This window comes from Syngnathus floridae, chromosome 20 (assembly GCF_059516105.1).
Source record: "Syngnathus floridae isolate MCC-2025c chromosome 20, RoL_Sflo_1.0, whole genome shotgun sequence".
Lineage (NCBI taxonomy): Eukaryota > Metazoa > Chordata > Actinopteri > Syngnathiformes > Syngnathidae > Syngnathus > Syngnathus floridae.
The window spans coordinates 7,253,257-7,274,177 of NC_142432.1; the positions used below are offsets into that span (position 1 = coordinate 7,253,257).

At 46.6% G+C, this 20,921-nt stretch overlaps 4 protein-coding genes across 4 annotated transcripts; 1 reads left to right on the top strand and 3 right to left on the bottom strand.

The window, feature by feature from the left end:
* Positions 1 to 97: 97 nt before the first annotated feature.
* Positions 98 to 3,165, bottom strand: LOC148381112 (zinc transporter ZIP12-like). Its single transcript, XM_088362981.1, has 11 exons — positions 2,831 to 3,165; positions 2,113 to 2,623; positions 1,900 to 2,042; positions 1,664 to 1,835; positions 1,398 to 1,570; positions 1,181 to 1,324; positions 1,052 to 1,117; positions 915 to 972; positions 698 to 856; positions 447 to 634; positions 98 to 302 (listed from the first exon to the last, which is right to left on the bottom strand). The coding sequence occupies exons 1-11, from the start codon at positions 3,098 to 3,100 to the stop codon at positions 174 to 176; spliced, it is 2,013 nt and encodes a 670-aa protein (XP_088219107.1). The 5' UTR covers positions 3,101 to 3,165; the 3' UTR covers positions 98 to 173.
* Positions 3,166 to 3,693: 528 nt separating this feature from the next.
* Positions 3,694 to 12,207, bottom strand: mrc1a (mannose receptor, C type 1a). Its single transcript, XM_088363981.1, has 30 exons — positions 12,184 to 12,207; positions 11,818 to 11,965; positions 11,280 to 11,681; positions 10,829 to 11,002; positions 10,404 to 10,559; positions 10,227 to 10,340; positions 9,950 to 10,090; positions 9,706 to 9,885; positions 9,475 to 9,632; positions 9,284 to 9,400; positions 9,095 to 9,210; positions 8,885 to 9,033; positions 8,447 to 8,646; positions 8,246 to 8,361; positions 8,095 to 8,176; positions 7,873 to 8,017; positions 7,644 to 7,682; positions 7,341 to 7,569; positions 7,087 to 7,187; positions 6,701 to 6,840; positions 6,486 to 6,591; positions 6,233 to 6,405; positions 5,790 to 5,898; positions 5,467 to 5,699; positions 5,225 to 5,390; positions 4,996 to 5,148; positions 4,807 to 4,923; positions 4,580 to 4,741; positions 4,305 to 4,337; positions 3,694 to 4,234 (listed from the first exon to the last, which is right to left on the bottom strand). The coding sequence occupies exons 2-30, from the start codon at positions 11,876 to 11,878 to the stop codon at positions 3,999 to 4,001; spliced, it is 4,308 nt and encodes a 1,435-aa protein (XP_088220107.1). The 5' UTR covers positions 11,879 to 11,965; positions 12,184 to 12,207; the 3' UTR covers positions 3,694 to 3,998.
* A 475-nt stretch (positions 12,208 to 12,682) lies between these two features.
* Positions 12,683 to 15,003, bottom strand: LOC148381114 (transmembrane protein 236). Its single transcript, XM_088363982.1, has 4 exons — positions 14,744 to 15,003; positions 14,600 to 14,672; positions 13,852 to 13,975; positions 12,683 to 13,712 (listed from the first exon to the last, which is right to left on the bottom strand). The coding sequence occupies exons 1-4, from the start codon at positions 15,001 to 15,003 to the stop codon at positions 13,021 to 13,023; spliced, it is 1,149 nt and encodes a 382-aa protein (XP_088220108.1). The 3' UTR covers positions 12,683 to 13,020.
* Positions 15,004 to 16,994: 1,991 nt separating this feature from the next.
* On the top strand, positions 16,995 to 20,107 carry hacd1 (3-hydroxyacyl-CoA dehydratase 1). The gene is made up of 7 exons (XM_088364128.1): positions 16,995 to 17,204; positions 18,182 to 18,299; positions 18,462 to 18,480; positions 18,553 to 18,641; positions 18,724 to 18,845; positions 19,029 to 19,207; positions 19,498 to 20,107. Exons 1-7 carry the CDS (start codon positions 17,080 to 17,082, stop codon positions 19,578 to 19,580), a joined length of 735 nt encoding a protein of 244 aa, XP_088220254.1. The 5' UTR covers positions 16,995 to 17,079; the 3' UTR covers positions 19,581 to 20,107.
* The last annotated feature ends 814 nt before the right edge of the window (positions 20,108 to 20,921 follow it).

Sequence of the window (20,921 nt, forward strand, 5' to 3'; positions counted from 1 at the left end):
TTGTGGGATCTCTTAGCAGCTAGCCGTTGCATTACCATAACCACCGATGAATGAACAAAAACTAGGTATGAAAAAAATAGCACACTCTTCTCACCCATGGTGGGCAGCGATAAGCCTCACAAAGGAGACACCGCCATAAAATATCGCTGTTTATTGTTGTGATTATGATAACACTAGAATTTGAGATCATGTTCAAAGAGTGCGAGCAGCAGGAGACAGGCCCAACCCGACAGGAGGCCAATATTCTGCAGGAGGAACGCAGTTAATGGCCGCCCACTCTGGAAGCGATTCATCTCAGGAAGCTAGCAGAACACAGAAAAAAGATGACACAAATATTAATCCACAAGATGAATAAAAGATGTGTGGAGTCCCATTAGTAGCTGTTAGCTTACTTCAGACAGATAGCATGTAGTAGCTTATTGCTAGCATAGGGCCATTTATCTCACCATCTCCACCAGTGACAGGTAGAGGAAAATGCCCGCAGTCACTGCAAAGATCCACTGCTGCACATGAGCCTGGGCCGAGACGAAGAGTCCAATGTAGAGGCCTATGAAGGCCGTCAGGGCGCTGACAAAATTCATGACCACGGCCGTCTTCACTGGGAGTCCGGAGCTCAGCAGCACCGCAAAATCACCTGCAAGAAAAAAATATCAATAAGTAGAAAAAGTATGTTTGGAATGGTGGAGCAAGTTGTCACCCATCTCGTGCGGGATCTCGTGGCACAAGATGGCCACGGTGGTCGCCATGCCGGTCTCGGGCGAGGAGGAAAAGGCGGCGCCCACCACCAGGCCATCGGCAAAGTTGTGGAGGCTGTCACCAACAATGACCATCACAGCCAGCAAGGGAATGTCACAGCCTGGGGAAACCACGTTAAGGACTTCATCGGTAGTGGACCACATTGCTCTTTTCTTTACTTTTTGGAGAAGGTCTCTGCTCTGGAGATGTTTCTGCTTCTTCATCCACTGGTCCCTGCTGGAAAGTTAAACTGCACCTTTGTATTGAAACTGTCCTGAAAGCCAGCTCATAAAACCACAACCCGAATGAGCCTTACCAGCTGGATGGTGGAGATGGACTTGCCCCTCTGGGACGGACCCTTGGAGCCCCCTCGAGAGTGGCTCTAAAGGGCAAGGAGAAGCAAAGCCGTGCTTGAGAATTCCAAGTGTTGCTGTCAGGAACTTACATGTCCATGCTGAGGAACCAGGAAGGAAAAGATCCTCCCCATGAGGAAGAAGCCGTAGATGCCCGCCACCATGCCGACGGTCTTCCACAAATAGTCCGTCTGCTCTGTGAGGTGTTCCTCGTCGTGTCCATGGAGGCCGAGGATCTACAAATAACATTTTTTTGTACATCTTGTCCCTGAACACCAACCACTGGTTGAATGACCATGAGGGGCTCACTTGCGGGATGAGGTGAATGAGGGCATCGCCCGAGAGAGTCCCCACGGCCAGGCCCACAAAAAGCTGCAAGATGAGGCTATAGCTCTCCTGGCAGGAGTTGAAGAAGATCAGGCAGATGCCTAGCATGGATCCCAGCGTGATGAGCAGCACCGCCATCGTGCTGTAGCCATACTCTGAGACCATTAAAAAATCAACATAGGATTTCTAATCATTAGGAATGGAAAATAACAAAACGAGGTCGGGAAAGAGGAGGTCAAACATCTCACTCTCAAAAGCAGTGGGCTGAGTTCCTCTCGCGGTGCCTTCTGCAGAATGGCACGCGTGGCCTAGCAACTGCTGGATGATGGCCGGGCACATTTGTCCAAACTGCTCCTTCGAAATGGGCAGTTGCGGGTCCAGAGAAAAAATATACACCAGCTGATTGGCTGAAAAACACACCTGAGAACGAAAAAACCCAATGAGCTCTCTGTGCGTCTTCTCCATCTATCTATCGAGTGTTCACCTGCGCCCAGTTGCCAGCTTGGTGCTCGCAACCCTCCAGCGAATGCGCCGACTCGACCTGCGAGCTTCGCCTCTTCCTGTCGTGGGCGTGTGGCTTCTTTCCTTCTCCACCAACACCAAGCTGGTGGAGAAGTACTTCCAAATCTTCCAGAAGAAGCAAGACTATTACCAAAACTATTTTCAAAAATGGCTCTAAAGAAGAAGAAGGTCTCACCTACAACTTGGAGTTCGCTGGTGCGATTAAGGGAATGAAAGATGTAGTTGGTAAAGAAAGCCGGCGGAGGGAGGTTCCTCTGAGCGAAACAGGGACCCCTCAGGAGGTGACTGACGATGGCAGCAGACACTTTGGCAACGGACGCCATAGCGACACCTTCTTTCACGTTGGTCTCTTCAAGCAGATGAGCGGCGTCAATACACTGGATCTTCAAATTGGAGGTCGTAGAACCATCCCGGCTGGAGGTTTTGTTGTCCTGGTTGACAATCTGAAGAATGCTCTGAAGTTCACCCGATGACAGGACGCCGTTGTCCTCTGCCGCGTGGAGATCCGTGAGAGCCCTCAGGTAGAAGTCGTAGCTACGGGCGGGCGAAGAGGACGATCGGCACAGATCCGGCAGCTTCACGACGTAGTACAGCAGAAGAGTGGAGAGGCGCTGGAAGTCGTTCTCTGTCAGGTAAGGCTTCTCGTCATCCTCCAGCACGGAGAGTGCCACGTCCACTGGCAGGCACTGGTGATATCGAGAGCACAAAAAAACTCTGAAACCTCATAGAGGAGCCCCTTGGAGGCTCCGTGTGGAGAGCAAGGGGTGCTCCAAAGAAAGCCACTCAAGCAAGAACGAGCCAAAAAGGTCAAGAACTTAAGCTTCGCATTCCAGCCTTGACAAATATTCTCAGGAGTTAGCAGAAGTCGTTTTGATTGGTGGAGATGGGCCTACCTTGTCACAGACATCTAGAGAAGCACCCGTCCTCTCTGGGCAGTCCACCGCCAGAAGAATTGCAGAGACCAGGATGCCGACATGGTTCTTCTGGAGGCGCGTCTCTTCACCCTGACTGAGCGGCAGATCCAAGACTCGGAGGACGTCTTGTAGGTAGGACTCCACTCGGACTCGTCCCGGCAGACACATCAGCAACAGCAGGAAACGAGGAAGAGCAAATCCTCGGGAGCACATGTTGCAGCGGAGGTCTTCCCAAGATGAAGTGACCATCCAAACGCTTGGCGCTCACCCTCCGCTTGAACTAACCCTTACAGTGTAGCCAAAGCCGACCGGGCCTCTCGGTCCACAACAAAAAGGATTAGTGCAGCCAGTCAGAGAGCACGGGGGCAGGGAGAAATCGGCGGGGGGTGAGCACAATTAGTATTTAGAAGAGAAATTATGCTTGGCATTCGAGGCTGGGGAGAAAAAAAAAGTTACATTAAAAACGAGGTCACTGGGAATGAGTAGTACATCTGGTACGTGACTCCTAAAAATTATGTCAGAAGGTTTTATTAATGATCTCTGAGTCCATGCTAATGTTTTTTTTTCTATTCTTCACAAAAAAACATTTTTGAACATCATCCCACTTTGGGTCAAAACGACTGAGCACAGTAAGAAAAGCCAATTTCTACCTGCCCATAAGGTGATCAAAGGTTAGTGCAGAATTCCAGCTACTAAAAACAAAAAAAAACGGGACTTATTGGAAGTAAGCTCTTGAGGATTTGTTCCCATGGAGAGAGTTTGGTTCCTGCTAATGGAGGTGAGCAAGCGGCAGAAAGTTCTGATTCGCAGTTTTACAAGGGACAATAATGACCATTTGAAACTTCAATCTATGATTTATTTTATTGAATCTATTTACAATGTCGGCCAGTGAAGGAACGCAAAAGACAAAGAAAAGTCTGGCGAATTAATTTTCCGTAAACATCTTTTGATTTGCGTCACTTCGGAAGAACAATTTAAAAAAAAAAAAAAAAAACACTTTTGATTCTTCAAAGTGAAAAGTCCTATTTACATTTTTTAATCACCTCTTTTGGAGTGTTATTTAGTGTATTCTCAGTACTCGCAAGAATTATTAAAATAGAAAAATTGAGTTTGTCATTAGTAAAGATCAGCGCTCAGTGGCGTCCGCCTACGATTGTTCGTTCTGCTCAATGTTGCCAACCAGGCTCTTGGTGTCCACCAGAGCTCGGATGGGATTATTAAAGTACAACTTGTTGATGAAATTGGACTCCCCCGAAGGTGAGGAGATGGGCATCTTTTTCCGGAAGAGCAGGAAACCCACCAGTCCCGCCAGGGCCAGAACCACCAGCACCACGGCCACACTGATGCCAGCGGAGCCGTTGGACACCTTTTCTATGATATGAGCTATTTGAAGAAATGTACAACGTGAATATTAAATCCAGAAAATTAGCTACTGCATAATTTCTATACTCACCAACAGCTGGGGGCTTTTCTGTCGGCGTGATGACTGGGAAAAACAAAAATCATCTCAGCGTTAAATGTATTCTTTCAACCTTGACACAATTTACTCTTAACTAGCGCTTTGGTGCCAAACATCTAAGTACATTGCAAAAAATAATATAAAGAATAAATAAATAAATATAAATATAAATAAATATTTCAAATATGTGCAATTGTGATTAGCGAACTGCAAAGGATGAGAAGGGACTGCAGACAGAGCCCTGGGGCACGCCTATATTGACTGGAAACCTTTGGGTGTTTTGCAGATGTATGAGCGGTATCTGCTGCAGCTGGTGGTCTTCCATTTGCCACTGTCGGAGAAGACCTCCACGCACGTCGACTCGGATGCCGGCATGCCCGGCTTCCAGTTGGTGTAGTCCACCGCACTGTTGTCAATCCACGCCCACTGACCTTTTGACAAAGAAGCTCCCTGACTTAGCCGCCATCCGAAAAAGCTAGATGAGTGCAGTTCTTACTGTCGTGGGTTTTGTACAAGCCGATCCAAAAACTCTTGGCACTGTCCTGCAGGACATCCAAGTTTTGTTGGATGAAAAGACTCTCCTGGGGGTCCTCGATGCTTGCCAGAGATGCCCCTGACAAAGAGCCAATCAGGCATACACGTTTTATATCCCACTGAGGTGGTGGCAAAAATCATCCCAGCGTACCCATTCTCAGACATTCCACAGAAGCGTGGGCCCAATTGTCCTTGAGCGAGCTGAAGAAGGTGTAACAATGACCCCGGAAGGGGACCCAGGTTATCTGCTTCTTTGATTCTGGACAATTTCCGGCCAGCTGAGGAGGCTCGATGGGCGCCGAATCTATCAAAAAAAAAAAAAAATTATTCAGTGTCGCTAGATGGAGGCAAAGTCCGAGAAGAGGGTTCCCCCCCCCGACCTGGTGAGGTCTTGCAAAGTGAGTAGTAGGTGTTGCTGCACGGCGCCGTTTTCCAGGTTTTGTCCACGTCCATGTACACGCAGCCGTAGTTGCTCTTCGGCTCATCTTTGCCCCATCTGGTGTACGACAGCAACCAGTTGTCCACCCACTTGAAGCGACCTCCGGTCTGTCGAGGGGAAACCACGCTCAAGTTCTGCCTAGTCAGACATTTTAGAGGTCAACGGGTCTTGCATCTCCTTTACCACATTGCTGTTGAGGCCGATCCACACGGGCTCGTTGAACTTGAAAATCTGCAGCGAGATGTAGGCTTGCGCCACGGGGTCGAGCACGCTGGCCAGCTCAGCGTCGTCCGCCTGGCACTGCCTGCGCGCCTCATCCCAGCGCAGCTTCTGCGTCAGCAGCTTGTACGAGTCGTTGCCCAGCTTGTTGAAGGCCTTCGAAGACATCGTGGTGGCCGCCGGTGCGATCTGGGAATCTTTGGAGAAAAGTCATGTTAGTTGTTCAAAACAACTTTTACAGGATAGTATAAAAATAACTATGCTTATTTAGTGGTTGTGCCACTGACCAAGATTCCTTTTACAGATGAAGCCGCGCTTTTCGACACAATCGTCCACCTTCCAGAGTCCCATTTGTTTCGAGACACTACCCACCATCATCACACAGTCAAAAACTTGCTGAGGAACAAAAAGTACAGTGGTGGGTGCCTTGAGATTCACAATGCTAGTTTAATGCTAACATATAATAGAAAACGGCCATTGACGTGCTAACGTTAGCATTGGCAGTATGACCAACCAAATACAGACGCTGGAGCAACACACGAAGACAACTAATGCAATAATAATAATAATAATAATAATAATAATAATAATAATAATAATAATTATTATTATTATTATTATTATTATTATTACTATTATTATTATTATTATTATTATTATTATTATTATTATTACAGGCATATATTCTTTATCCTCTGAAAAAAAAAAAAGGGGAGAGCAAAATATAGACCTTGTCCACTATGGAGTAGCGTCCGTCCGGTGTGGACGTAGGATGCCCTTTGGCCCAGTTGGTGTACAACACGCCTCGGCCATCCGTCCACACAAAGTGCATCTCCCAGTTGATATCGTTCATGCCGAGCCACAGGTCCTCCCTGTACCTCGACATCTGTGTGGTCAGGAAGGCTTGAAAAGGAACATTTAGGGATTTGTGTTTTTTGGGGGTTGAGTAGTTAATTGCAAATAAAAGCGAGGACCCGGCGTACCTTGCTCCCTCTCGCTGATGACAGACACCAGATTCCCTCCCTGGTTTTTGCAGTACTCCCTGGCGTCCTGCCACGACTTTCTGTCAGCGCCCACAAACTTATAGCACTGTGAAAACCAGATAAGAAGTCAAGATGACCAAAGAAATAAATCACCAACGAGAGCTTTTGCATGTGAGTGAAATAAAGTTGGAAGAATTCCTCCTCCTCGCGCTTACCTTGCCTTGGAATGGCAGCCACTCGGGCGCGCAGCCTCCCTTGGGCTCGGCCGTGGGCATGGCGGTGGCGTTGACGAACACGCTGCTTCTTTTGCAGATGGACGGCAGCTCGAGGCCGCAGTTGATGTCGTTCCAGAAGCCTTCGGGACACACACACACGTTTACAAAATTGTTACGGACAATTTGAGGTCCTTTTTAAAAATAGACACTGATATTTAGCATTTATAAAGGAAAAAAAAAAAATATATATATATATATATATATATATATATATATATATATATATATATATATATATATATATATATATATATATATATATATATATATATTTCTTTTTTTTAATCTTCCTTTAGGTGCTGGTCTAATTGATACGATGAGTTTACCCATGCTCTTGTATATGGTCACACAGTTTTCGTCATTGTTGGCAAAGTTGGGCTCATTTTGTTCCCACGCTGTGTACGTCACTGGCGTTTCATCCAACCAGCTGGAGGAAAACACACATTTTCTTCAATGTATTAAAAAATTATTTTGGTGGTGGGGTTAGAAATTTTTGTGAGGTTATGATTTTTACAAATTTACTAATTATTCATTATTTCTTCCTCTATGTGATTTTGGTCTAACGTGCATTTTGAGTTACCTAAAGGAGTGGTCCAGATTGACAATGAGCCCGATGTAGTACTGATTGTCGGGGGCCCTGAGGATCTGTTTCCACAGGAACCTTCTCTCGCTGTCCCCCGTGATGACGGCCAGCTCGGCGAAATTCTTTTTGCAGAAGGCCCGTGCGGCCTCCATGGGCTGCTCATCCATGTTGATGAAGTACTGCGAGTCATTGTAGACCAGCCAGCCGTCCTCTGTGATGTTGAACGCTGCAGAATCAGCAGAGCACATATTTGAAACGCCACTTGTTTGTTTACATTCCAAATTTACGTTTATGTCTCACCTGGCATGATGACGACGGGTTCGGGTTTGGGAGTCACTCCTGTAAATAGAACAGCACTGAATCAATGTGTGTGTGTGTGTGTGTGTGTGTGTGTGTGTGTGTGTGTGTGTGTGTGTGTGTGTGTGTGTGTGTGTGTGTGTGTGTGTGTGTGTGGGTGGGTGTGTGGGTGGGTGGGTGTGTGGGTGTGTGGGTGTGCGTGCGTGTACATGTGTGTGTGTGTGTTGATTACCTTTGCGTATCTGGCAGATCCAGTCGTTGTAGACCTCGCAGTGTCGGTCATTCCAGTGTCGTCTGTAGCTGATTTGAACTTCCGTACAGTGCTCGGCGTCGTTGTAATTGTTGGGTTCCCCATAGCCCCACTTCTCAAAGCCATACTACATAGTAGTGGGAGGAGGACGAGGAGTTTTAATCATCACGATGAATTCTGGCTGTGATAAAAACAGGTACCCACGGGCGATCCGTCGCTCCAGACGAAACCTTCGTTGGTGCCGAGTAGGCTGAGTCCGATCCAGGCTGCGTCCGATGAGTGAAACCTTGACGGCAGTACAACTTCTTAACATACACACTAATTTGACCCAGAGTGTGTGCGTGTGTGTACATACTGCGCATTGCTGAGGTCCTGGGCTCCGTGGATGCTCATCAAGTCTCCATCAATGGCCCTGCAGAAATCTTTTGCTTCATGCCAAGTCTTCTTCTCATCCTTGCTCTTTTTGTACAGCTGCAAACCGCCAGAATTTTTAATTCATATTTTAAATTTTAGTCAGATTTAATTTCATTCTGACTTGAGGGGGGGGGTCTCTCACCTTGAAGCAGACGTTCCTGTTGGCCACAGGCACCCACCCAGAGGCGCAGTTGAGGGCGGGCGTAACAGGTGGCGCGGTGGTCACCTGGACGCCCTCAGCAACTTTCTTGCAGATGTACTTCTCCTTGCTGCCGCAGCTGACCACGTCCCACAGGCCGGCTGACGTCCCCGTTGCCAAGGCCACGCAGCCCGCTTTGCGGTCTGCGGTTCAGAATCGCGTGTTTCAGGTCAAAGGTTAGTTGAAGAATAAAGAGGAAATGATAGCATTATTAAGAGACAAAACTATTTCTAACTTTGAACTTCAATGCATCTTTATATCATTTAAAATTGGCATTTTTGAAATCACATTTTCCAAAAAAAACAAAAAACATAATGGTTTTGTTTTCTTTCTTAACTTGAGAGTAACTTGGCAATAAAAATCACAATTTGAGTAGCATACCCGGAATGCCCACATTGAAATACGTGAAGGAGATTTTCCTCTGGCTGGTCCAAGTGAACGTGTGCGTTTCTTCTTTTTTGGAGAGCCCTATCCAGAAGTACTTCTCAGGCCTCAGGCCAACCAAGCTGGTCAGGAAAGCATTCTCGTACCTTTGGGAGAAAGAAATGAGGTCAGTGAAGCGCTCCATGACGAAGCAGCGCGCAATCGTACCTGTCGGCCACATCGACGAGGTTCCCGCCATCTTGTGCGCATGCCCGCGTGGCCTCCTCAAATGTTTTCTTCTCAGCTCCGATGGTGTAACAATACGAGTGGTACCTGAGCGAACCCTACAAATATCAACAATGTTGTGAATTTTGTTGGAAAAAAAAAAAGCATTTGAGATTTAGGCGGGTCCCTCACAAGCGCGCAACCCGGGTTGGTTTCCTGGTGGGTTCCTTCAGCCGCTTTGGAAGAGGCTTTCTTCTTACAGATGTATCCATACGCCTTCTCGCACATTTGGTCGGCCCACCTGCCGCTCTAAAAAGACAAAGGCACCATTTGAATTGTTTTTTCAAAAAAATGCATTCTAAAAACAAACGCTGTTTGCTCACGTCTCCCCGAATGAGTACGCAGTCCTCCTGGAGGTTGGTGGCATGAGTGGGCTCGTCCATTAACCACTGGGTGAAGGTGACCTGCGATCGGTCGGACCACTCGAACAACATCTGGCTCCTCTGATCGTTCAGACCGATCCACAGAATATCCGTTACCACTGAAAAAAAATTTTTGGTGTGCTTTTGAATGATTTGGTCTCGTTTAAGAACGCCAACGCCGAGGCCGCTCACGATATCCCGACTGGGCGATGATGAAGCTCTGCTCTTCGATGTTGTGAATGCTGGCCAGATCGGCGTCATCCCTGCGGCAGGCAGTCAAAGCATCCTTCCACATTTTCTTGCTCCTCTCAATGAAGTAACAATTGCCACCATAAGGGACCCAGTGGTTGGGGCAGAAGCTGGGCTGGTGGACTGCATCCAAAAGATTATCATCAATCAAATTTCCTGTTGCGTAGTCAAGTTGAAATGATCTTACTGGGCGGTGGAGGAAGACTGGTGGAGTTGCCTTTGCGGCAAATGTATCCCAGTTTCTTGGTGCAGGTGCTGGTCTCCCATTTGGAGGCCTTGCCGGCATTTAGAGTGGCGCAGTTCATCCCAGGATCGGATGACGGATGACCTGATGGCAAACACCCAGTTACACATTTGTACAATTACAAAATGCTAACGCTAACACCAGACAGATTTTCAATTCCATTTGAGCTACTGATTCAAAATGTCTTTTGCCACTTGTGGAATGACAAATCTAGAATGACCTGGTGCCCAGTTTAAATATCGGAAAGGGTTCCCGTTGCTCCACTGCCATCCCGCCTTGTAGTCCAAACTGTTGAGTCCGATCCACAGGGCGCTTCCCAAATTGCTGGTCAGTCCTATGTGGAGTCAATAAGCTGGTCAGCGTGCGTCCAAGTCCACATCAGGAATTTTGGTGCTACCTGAAATGTAGGACTGCTCGTGGAGCTCCACGATGCTGAGAAGATCCGCTCCCTGCTGCAGACAGCTCTTGCGGGCCTGGTGCCAATTCAGCACGGCCTGAGCGTTGCGCTGGTATTGGACCCCCGTCACCGGGTCCGTGTCCCAGCCGGACGATGCTGCAATTACAAATGAAAAAAACAGGAGGGCAAAAATGCACATGCGCTGATTTGCAGTCATTTTGCAAACGTTGCGGAGGAGAGGAGAGGACTGTGGGAAGAGGAAAACAAAGACTGCTGACAAGTCAGGACGGGAATGTATGTTGTTCTGTCAAGGGGGTCATAAACCTCAATTGTTAGCGCTGACCTCTTTCAAGGCAGAAAACGACACAGAAAGAGTCACGTGCGGACTTTTTGTGGTACTCTATTATTTGATGTTTTGCGCGTACCTCTGGTGGGACAGAAGCCCCACTTCTTCTCGCTGTTGTAGTTGGCCTTGGTGGCGCACCATAGCTCCCCATCGGTGCGGCCTGCCTTGGTGCACTCTGAGTACCACTGCTCACCAAATTTGAAGGGGAACAGACACGGGGCGCCGAAGGAGTTGCCCCCGATGGTGAACATTTCTGCGAGTCCAACACATACAGTGTTAGACATTCTTTGTAGATGATAAAGAATATTTGACTGGGAGTACTGTCTGTCTGCGTGTGTTTCTGCTCCAGTTGTGTTCAATTTGGATCCAGAAGTGTTTTGCTTTGTCTTTTAGAATTAAAGCATAAAACAGGAAGTGATATGTTACCTGTGTACACACACCATTAATGGAAATGGAAACGTGCCATTTTGATTTTGTTTTACAGATCGGTGAGGTAGTTTAAAACATTTCAAGGTTCACCCAGCGCCTACCTTGATAGCCCTTAGCGCACAAGTCCAAGTGCGTCCCGTAGATCTTCCATCGGCTCCAAACACCCGAGCCCTTGTAGATCATCAAATTCTTCTCGTTGCGGTTCCCCCAGTTGAGGTGCAGGTCTCGGTCCCGCAGTCCGAACAGGGTTTCGTTTTTGCACTGCCAGTGCTGCAGCTCGCTGGCCTCGTCGCACTCGAACAGCAAGACCTTGACCCAGTCCTTGAGCTCCACGGCGCCCAGGCATAGGTTGAGCGACAGGCTCAGCAGGCGGTCCGCCGAGGCCCAGCGAAACTGCTGGTCCTTGGCACGGGGCTCACACCTGGACAGCGTGATGGACGAGGCGTGGACAACCTTCACGCACTTGTTGTGGTCCTGGTTGAAGATTAGGAAGGAGCTGCTGTCTAAAGCACAGAGTACAAACTTACAATAGAACCTTACTAGTCATATTTGTTTCTGCTACAAGAACATTTCAGTCGCCACAATCAAGAAAAATCGACTTGAGTGACCTCAAGTATTTGTACTCCCGACAAGACATACCGACATTAGCCGCCACGGCACCCAGGAGGCAGAGCAGCAGTGCGGCGAGGCGAGGCCACATGATGGTGTTGGTTGTCAGCAGGGCGTCCAGCGGCAAAGTGGCGAGCTGAGCAGATGCCTTCGCCACGACTCCTCTTCCTTGGACATCCTGTCACATGGCACTCAGAGAGAGGGGCTGAGCAGGCTTTAGGAAGCACTACTAGAGGCGCAAAAACTGACACTCGGATATTATTAAAGACCCATGTCCGCTTTTGATAGCCAAACTCAACTCAATAATAATAATCAGGGGGTCAAATTGACCCAGTAAGTGATTAATGGTCCGGGAGTCAGCTCCTGAATAAATCTTAAATTTCATTATGAACCCACCTGCTTTGTTTCTATGGTCCACAGAACAGTTGGTGGGTCAGGGTGACCCACTTCCCTCCCACCCCCAGGATCACTTTTTTAAATCCCTTATTTTGTGAAAATTCTGGAGACAAAATAAACAAAGATAAACTAACTAAATTGTTTATGTAGTTAAAAAAAATAAGTTTATATTCAATATTTGGGTATAGTGTTAACTGGAAAGTAGGTCAATTACACACGCATCACAATCAAGCCCAAGATAGTCAATGTGATGGCAAGGAATGTGAGTAAAATGCTGATGTGACAAACTGCGAAGAATGTAAAAAAAAAACAAATGTACCCCCTAAGGAGATCTGTGCGGTTTCCAAAGATGACACAAATGAAGAGAAAAAGAGCACAGGGGAAATCCTGCTTCCTAGTGGGGAAGTGCCCTCAAATGCTGGCAATGAAGTTACAAATGTTGGTTGAATCAAAATAAAGTCCTGTTGAGATTTTTTTTGGGGGAGTAATAAATATTTATTAGAAATTGGATAAAGAAATCCGCAAATAAACGTCTCCCTCGAGTACTAGACACTGACAACCTTTCTTTTCCAAAAATAGCTTTACAGTAATTGTAATTGTTTACATTGCATAGATTCTGAGCACATTTGAAGTCAGTTGCTAATCAAAACAGCAGCACCCATTGATGCAGTCAAATGAATATGGCGTCTAAATGGCTACTGAGCACAAGTTAGCATGAATTAACTAGCAATTTTTCGCATTTTTTGTTCATTGTAGTTGTTTTGTGAATTATAGTAACCTTGACTGATGCGTGTTGTGTTGTTGTGGACCTACGTGACATTCCAAAACGTGCGAAATTCACAGGTACATCCTCTGTGTGTTGAAGATCCGGAGCTTGGTCATGAAGTTGAAGTAGATGAAGGCCAGACATACCAGCAGATTCTTGAGCAGGTAGAGGAGCGGCGTGACCAAACCGAAGAAGGCCAGCAAGCCAACTCGCAGGAACAGGAAGGGCAGGTCCTGGAGGGCGACGCCCAGCGAGGACAGCAGCGGGTCGCGAGGGGCGACAGCCACCCGCAGACAAGACAGGCAGCAGAAAACGTAAATGGGGCACACCCAGCCCGAATAGCACACCAGTGGGTGGCTCGCCGCCCGGGTCATCTCTGCTGTGTCCAACCAGAACATGAAGCCGTCCACAAAAACGTCGGCGCGGGCGTCGCTGGCGCACAGGAAGCCCAGCGGGCCCGCGCGGGCATGCGCCGCACGGGACCCGGATTCAGAGGCATCCAACCCTCGACCGCCATTCCTGGGTATTCCCATGATGGGGCCGTTGGGTTCCGGATTAAAGCGGGAGCCGTTGCGGGTTATGTCGCCCCCACGCTGGCCCGGCGTACCCGCCGGTGCCACGGTGGGTCTTGTGACTTGCGGGCGGGGACCGGCTGTTCCGGGACCCGGCATTACGGATCCCGGAACGTTCGGAGTGATTGGTGTGACCTGTTCTACATGAGTCAACACCGAGGAGGGGATGTCAGCATCTCTTGCCACATTATCTGAAGACACAACCAGAACACCTGTCACAATGTACTATGGTGCTAAATGCTTAATATAAGAACTGGAATTTATTTACACAAAATTAGTGCCCAACAGATGAAACGTTTCCATGAGTGAGCCAGCAAGACGTAAGCTCACCTTGTCCCGTAAGCCTGCAGTGCCGTATCCGTTCCACCACGTCCATGCAGATGAGGGAGAAAAGGATGAGCGACACGGGCAGCTCGCCAAACGTGTCGTGACGCAAATTGTTGCGTATCTGGATCTATAAATAAAATAAATAAACAAAGGTACACTGCTGCTCCTTTTGATGAGTCCTTTTTGGCCACCACGCAGCAGTAGAGTTATGCAGACAAAAAGGAAGACAGACTACATACTAATATTCTATTACAATTCAATGCCTTCTTCTACTACATGAAAACCGCCAGACACCTCGAAAAGTCATGCCACAATTTTTATAAACTGAGTACCGCTTGTAATTTTTTTCATATCCTTGAGACTCGCTCACCAGTTGAGAATCACTGTTGCTGTTCAGCTCTTGACATTAGCCTGAGTCAGGACTTGAGAACAAAGCCCAGCAAGCGGGAATCCATGCAGCATTTTTTTTCTAACATCCGATAAACCAAGGAGCAAAAGGTCCATTTGGGGCCACGCAAAGCAGCAAAGTGAGTTCTGGGCCACGGTCCAACCAGGAAGTGAAAATGTGCCTGGTGGACACATGATGTGACAAGAAGGACAGGAAGAGGAACCCAGCTGCTTATCAGCACCTCCTTGTCCTCACATATGAGTCCCTAGGGACTGTCTTCTCACAAGTCATCACCTTGTATGTCAATAAAATGAATAACTTTTTTTTTTCCCAAGTTCAATAGAAAATGAACATTTGTGGTACCTCAGCGCTTGCGATCAGGAAAGCAAAGCAGGGCATTGTGGAGAGGATCACAAACACGAGGGCCACGGGCCTCCTGGATGGAAACACACATTAGTGAGGACAGCAAGACAAAAAACTGTTTCTTTCCATCATGGCACCGCTCACCACTTCTTTCTCCCAATCAGGAACCTCTTCTTGGCAAACAACATATACTTGAGGGGCACCCAGATGAGGAGGGCAACGGACGTGACGTAGGCCACCAAGGAGGCCACGATGAGCCAGTAGGCTCCGCCGGAGGCGCCCCCTCCTTGAATCTCGGCCACGATGGCGGCAAAGCGCTGCGTGACAACGAAGAGCGGCACGCACAAGCCAGCGAACTGCAGCGCCTCGCACACCGCCAACTTCAGCGTTCGGCCCGAGCCCATGCTGTGAGGACACCGAGGTGGGGGGGGGCGGTGACCGGTGCCCACCATTGTCCACCCTGCCCCGCCACTAGCATGTTCCACACATCGCAGGCCTGAAACTGCTTACGCCACAATCATCATTGTGTGCCTGGTAAACAAAGCTTGACAAGGATGTGGACTATCAATTAGCAGTTGTGGGGTCCAAACATGCCGATAATTAGGCCGGATAGAGAGAATAGAGAATTTTCTGCCAAGCTAAAAGTCAAACGTTTTGAAAAGATGATCCTAAATGTTCATCCCGTGGTGTGTGGAGTGTGTTCAAAGTACCGTATTGGCCCGAATATAAGACAATGTTTTCTGCATTGAAATAAGACTGAAAAAGTGGGGGTCATCTTACATTCGGGGTCTAGACATTATACCCATTCACTTGTGCGCAGTGGTAAGTTAAATGTTGCTGGTATCGACTGAGTATGTTGCTGTGATCATGTGCGTCTTTGACACAAAGTGAGTATATACATTTCATTGTTACTACTGTCCACTGTTGTGCCGTTTGTCCGATCGCAGTTTGCTTCATGTGCGCGCCGTTTGATTGACAGCTCCGGCGCGCTCCTTTAAGTTTGCCTCGCATGGTACTAGCAGCATACACGCATGACTACAGCCTTTACGCGGCACGGCGACTAACGGTCGCCAGCAAATGTATTTTGTTGTCTCGAAGACTTATACGAGCTCAGTGGCCTAGTGGTAGAGTGTCTGCCCTGAGACTGGAAGGTTGTGGGTTCAAACCCTGGCCCGGTCATACCAAAGACTATAAAAATGGGACCCATTACCTCTCTGCTTGGCACTCAGCATTAAGGGTTGGAATTGGGGGGTTAGATCACCAAATGATTCCTGGGCGCGGCACCGCTGCTGCCCACTGCTCCCTTCGGGGATGGGTTAAATGCAGAGACAAATTTCACCGCACCCAGTTGTGTGTGTGACAATCATTGGGACTTTAACTTTAATTATTAATTATGTTTGGTGTGTTGCCGAGTGCATTTAATTTATGGTTGTTTAGTATAGCGGAACCGCTACGCGCAGTTAGTATGTAATGTGTGCCGTCTACTAGTGTTGTGTGACGTCACAAGTTGAGCGTTGACTTACGTTCTGTATTTCTGTCTGTTGCAGAACCACACACATACACACACACACACACACACACACCACATACAATAATCACACACACAAGAATCACATTCACACACCCAAAGACTCACCCATGTACACTACACAAAACCTGCTCTCACACCCTTACGATCAAACGTGCCTATACCCGTTTGCCAGTTTGCCCGTATGCCCCTATGAGCCACAGTGCCTGTTATTTTTTTGCCAATAATTCAGTAAAGCAATCAAAACTGAACCACGTGTTCCCTCCTGTGTTCTGACCGACACCCGGGGGCGAAAAGAGCATAACCATCCGAGCCAACCCCCTATACAGTCCTCAGGCTCCCCAACAACAGCGGTAGCAGTTTGCATTATTTTATTGCAATGGTTTTCCTTATTCAGATTTGTTTCAAGACTACAGTTACAGTTAGATTTCACTTTGATGATTAATGCAGTTATTGCAATTTTGTTGTTTTATCACAGTAGATTGGTTTATTTACATTTCAAAAACCAGAAGCCATTCATTTACAAGAGTGATTGCACATACATACATATTTAAATGTTCAGATATTAAGATGTGATAGACAGTATTTGCACGATTTGAATGAGGCAAAATAACATGCTTTTTCTCTCGAATATATTGTTATAATCATTTGTTTCAGATGTAATCGTTTTCTGTACAAACATTTAATTTGGTGTTCAAAAAGCCTTTTTTTTTAACCTGAGTCTTGAAAAAGAGGGGGTCGTCTTATAATCAGGGTCGTCTTATATTCGGGCCAACACGGTAATTATTTCTTACTTTTCCACCAGGTGGCAGCAAACTTGCTTGTCGCGCAACCCACCGTCCCTCTTCGTGACCCCCACCCCCTCCCTCCCTCCAGCTGTCACCTAACTTCCCGGACCCCCCTTACCGTCACCCGCCCCGCGACACCACCCCACCCCAGCCTGGGCACCAGCATGGCGTCCAGCGAGGACGACGGCGGCGCGGCGTCGGACGACAAGGAAAACAACAACAAGAAACGCGGCAAAGGCACCGTGGCCACTGCATGGCTCGCCTTCTACAACATCGCCATGACGGCCGGGTACGTGTGCGGCGTGTGCGGCGGGCCGCTGGAATGAATGGAGCGTCGCTGCGTGTCCAAATAGGGCCGAGCAGAGGGTGTGAAGTGTGAAGGGCCGCGGGGGCTGCCTGCTGGTATAAGTTTAGACGCCGGCGACACTGGAGTGACGCTGGAAATGCTCAATGGGCACTTTTTGATTTTATTTTATTAACCTCACATTAACAGGCGTGTGCGACCCTTTACATTCTGGAAATACGTCCTGTATAAATAATTATGTTTTTAAAAATTGCTGTCATCATCACCTAAGGTTTTCGACCCACTCCTAATTTAAACAATTTGATGTGATTATTATAAAATTATTATTTGTTATTATTATTTTTAAATTATTATTATGTTTTGTAAATACATTTTAGTCCCCCACAGCCAGTTGTTTTCAAAACGTGTTTTTTTTCTCGCATCGACTCTTCAATTAAACATCTCCCGGGGCTCTGTGATATGGCAAAGTGGCGCACTTCAATATTTTATAAAACTTGTAGTACTGTATATTAGACATTTCTATCTGACATTGCAACAATTGTAGAAAAAAATATAAAATAGCAGAATGGATGCAATAAATAACTTTAACCAGCAGAGGACAGAATTAGCTAGCTAATGACCGGCTCCCATTCTAAAAGCAAACAGAAGCAACACAACGGTATTGTTTAAGTTACATTTTTACATTTATCTGATAAAACAAAATAAATTCAACAGACAGACAGACAAATATTTTCCGTACAACACTACACAAACCAAAGTGGAGCAAAATAAATTGATAGAATCCGCACAACTTTCCTGTAAGACAACAACAGTGTCAACTAAACCTATTTTGATTGCATGTATAAAAAACTTTTGCGATATGAAGAAACAAATGCCATCTTAACACATCCAGATCTCTTTGAGCTATGATAGATTAACGTCATTCAAAATAAACAATAAATTAATGTTATTTTTGTGGTCAGCTGGTTGGTCCTGGCCATGGCGATGATACGCTTCTACATGCAGAAAGGCACACACAAGGGCCTGTACAGAAGTATAGCCAGGACCCTCAAGTTTTTCCAGACTTTTGCTTTAGTCGAGGTAAGACTGTTTTGACCATTGGTACAAAAAGTAATACACCATAAATGATTAAATATGTGTTTAAATATTGCACTTTCCACAGCTGTAAGGCCCTGGAAGAGCTGAAAAGTAATCTTGAAAACACAATACTTCTTAATCATTTTTATGTACTTTGTGTTCCAGGTGGGACACTGCGCCATCGGTACGTGACAAATTGAATCTATGTCGGTTCACGGCTGAAATATCCGCCTTTGATAATTGCTGTTGCCACCAGGTCTTGTTAGGACGTCAGTGATTGTCACCGGGGTGCAAGTGAGCTCGCGAATATTCATGGTGTGGTTCGTCACCAGCAGCATCAGACAGGTAACAAAACACACCCACCCACACACACACACACACAGACAAGTGCACAGGTATGAAATCAGGGCCTCACCCTGCACCCCAGGTACAGAATGAAGAAAGCGTGGTCCTTTTTCTGGTGGTGTGGACCCTGACGGAGATCACCAGATATTCCTACTACACCTTCAACTTGCTCCACCACCTGCCGTACTTCATCAAATGGGCCAGGTGGCAGCGCCGTAATGCTGAGCGTGTTGGGTTTTCGGATAGCTTCTCTGCTAGCCACTAAATGCTAACATGCTGTGCTATGATGACACTAATTCTTGGAAGCTTTGTGTGTATCCGCCACTGATTAGCTCTCAAAAGTTGACTATGTGTGTGTAATAAACTGACATGTTTGTGTGTGTGCAGATACACGCTGTTTATCATACTGTACCCGCTGGGCGTGGCGGGTGAGTTGCTGACCATCTACTCGGCACTGCCCTTTGTGCGCCGCTCGGGCATGTACTCCATGAGGCTCCCCAATAAGTACAACGTGTCCTTTGACTACTACTACTGCCTGGTGGTTATCATGCTATCCTACATCCCATGTAAGTTTGTGCAGAGATACCACCCAAAAAAAAAAAGCAGCAACATGCTTTGCCTTTCACGCAGAAAACTGCACTTTGGCCATTTTCACACAGCGGCGCAGCATCCCACAGTTGTGAAAGCTCATGTAAAGCATTTTTGATTTATTTAATTAACTTTGGTTTTTTTTTACTTTTACACTTTGTTATTTCATTAGATTACATGAACCATAATAACGTTGGCGTGGGACGTATCCAACACAATAAATCGCGGTTCGCTGTAAAATCAAACACCGACTTGTTGTCGTGTTCAGTGTTCCCTCAGCTCTTCTTCCACATGCTGCGACAGAGGAGGAGGGTGCTCCACGGCGAGGTCATCGTGGAGAAGGATGACTAGTCGGAGCTAGCTCAATCGCCACGTCATCTTCATCAGCCGCCATCTCCACACATCTGAAAAATGCATGGGAGGAGGCACAATTGTTTACAAATGGCTGTCAGGAGACGTACTGAGGACCGGTTGTGGGGGTGCAATAACTCACATTGTTACAGTGTCCCAGATAATTGACAAGAAAACAACAAATCTCAAGAAACAATAAATGTCCACGTAGACAATTTTTTGTGTATGTTTGTCCGAGGGAAAACACTAACATTTTGTCTGCATTTGTTGGTGATGTTTACCTGTAAGATTTGTGTGTCGCTACTTCGATTCCCGCCGAGCAAAAAGGTGCTAACAGGAGAATCATTGATTGATGTTCAATCAATAATTCTGCTTATAGGAACAAAAGGCTGCAATTTACTGGGGCGGTGGGGGGAGAGTAAAGAAATGTGAAATCATGTGCAAAAATCAATAAACTCAATTATACGATATTCAGAGTTTTGTTATCACCTTTGCACCAACTCAATAAAATTGGCATCTAAACCCTCCTCCAATGTTGTGGATCAAATTGTTTTGTCAGTATATGTGAACTATATATTTCTGTTTGTGAATGTGCGATTGTTAAACATGATTGGATCTGATAATAGCTGTCCTCACTTGTTTAGTGTTTGCATACGTGTTTACCAGCTTCCAACGTACATTCACAGATTTGACAAATCCAATAGGCCGATGCGCTTGCGTATCTCGGCAACGGGAGTTTGACACCCCGGGAATGAACGAGAGTGGTGAAAAGCTTGATTTTATTTTGTTTAGGGTGGGGTTATTTTTCCTTTATAAAATAATATGCATATACACGTTTCAAAGACATTTTTTGAGTATAAAAATAAAGGGGGTACTAATCTTTTACCTGTAAATGCTGTGTGCCAATATTACCGCTAGATGGTAGTAATGTCTAAGGTAGAGTTTCATAGCCGCTTGTCATGTTGGATGAAGAATAAAGCGGTCCTATATCGCCATACATTAAGTCTAAACACCTGTGCTTCCAGTCTCTCATCAATAAAACGCTACAAAATGCATTTTGCCTTCTCCCACCCCCTCAACTTGACAGCGTTACTAAGCTTTTTAAAATAACCCTGCTGACCACGTCACAGTCATTCCAGTGGGAATTTCCCATTTGTTGCACGGGCCAGTTGAACTGTGTTCAACATTGTGTTACTGCTTCCAATAGGGGGGGGGTAGGTGCTGAATTCAGCAGATTTTTGGATTCTGCTCAAAGTTTCAGATTGGGTACACAATTCAACATGACCAGGTTGACGGTACTTGCCATTTTTCTTCTTGACTCTTAAGATATTTTTGGAATTG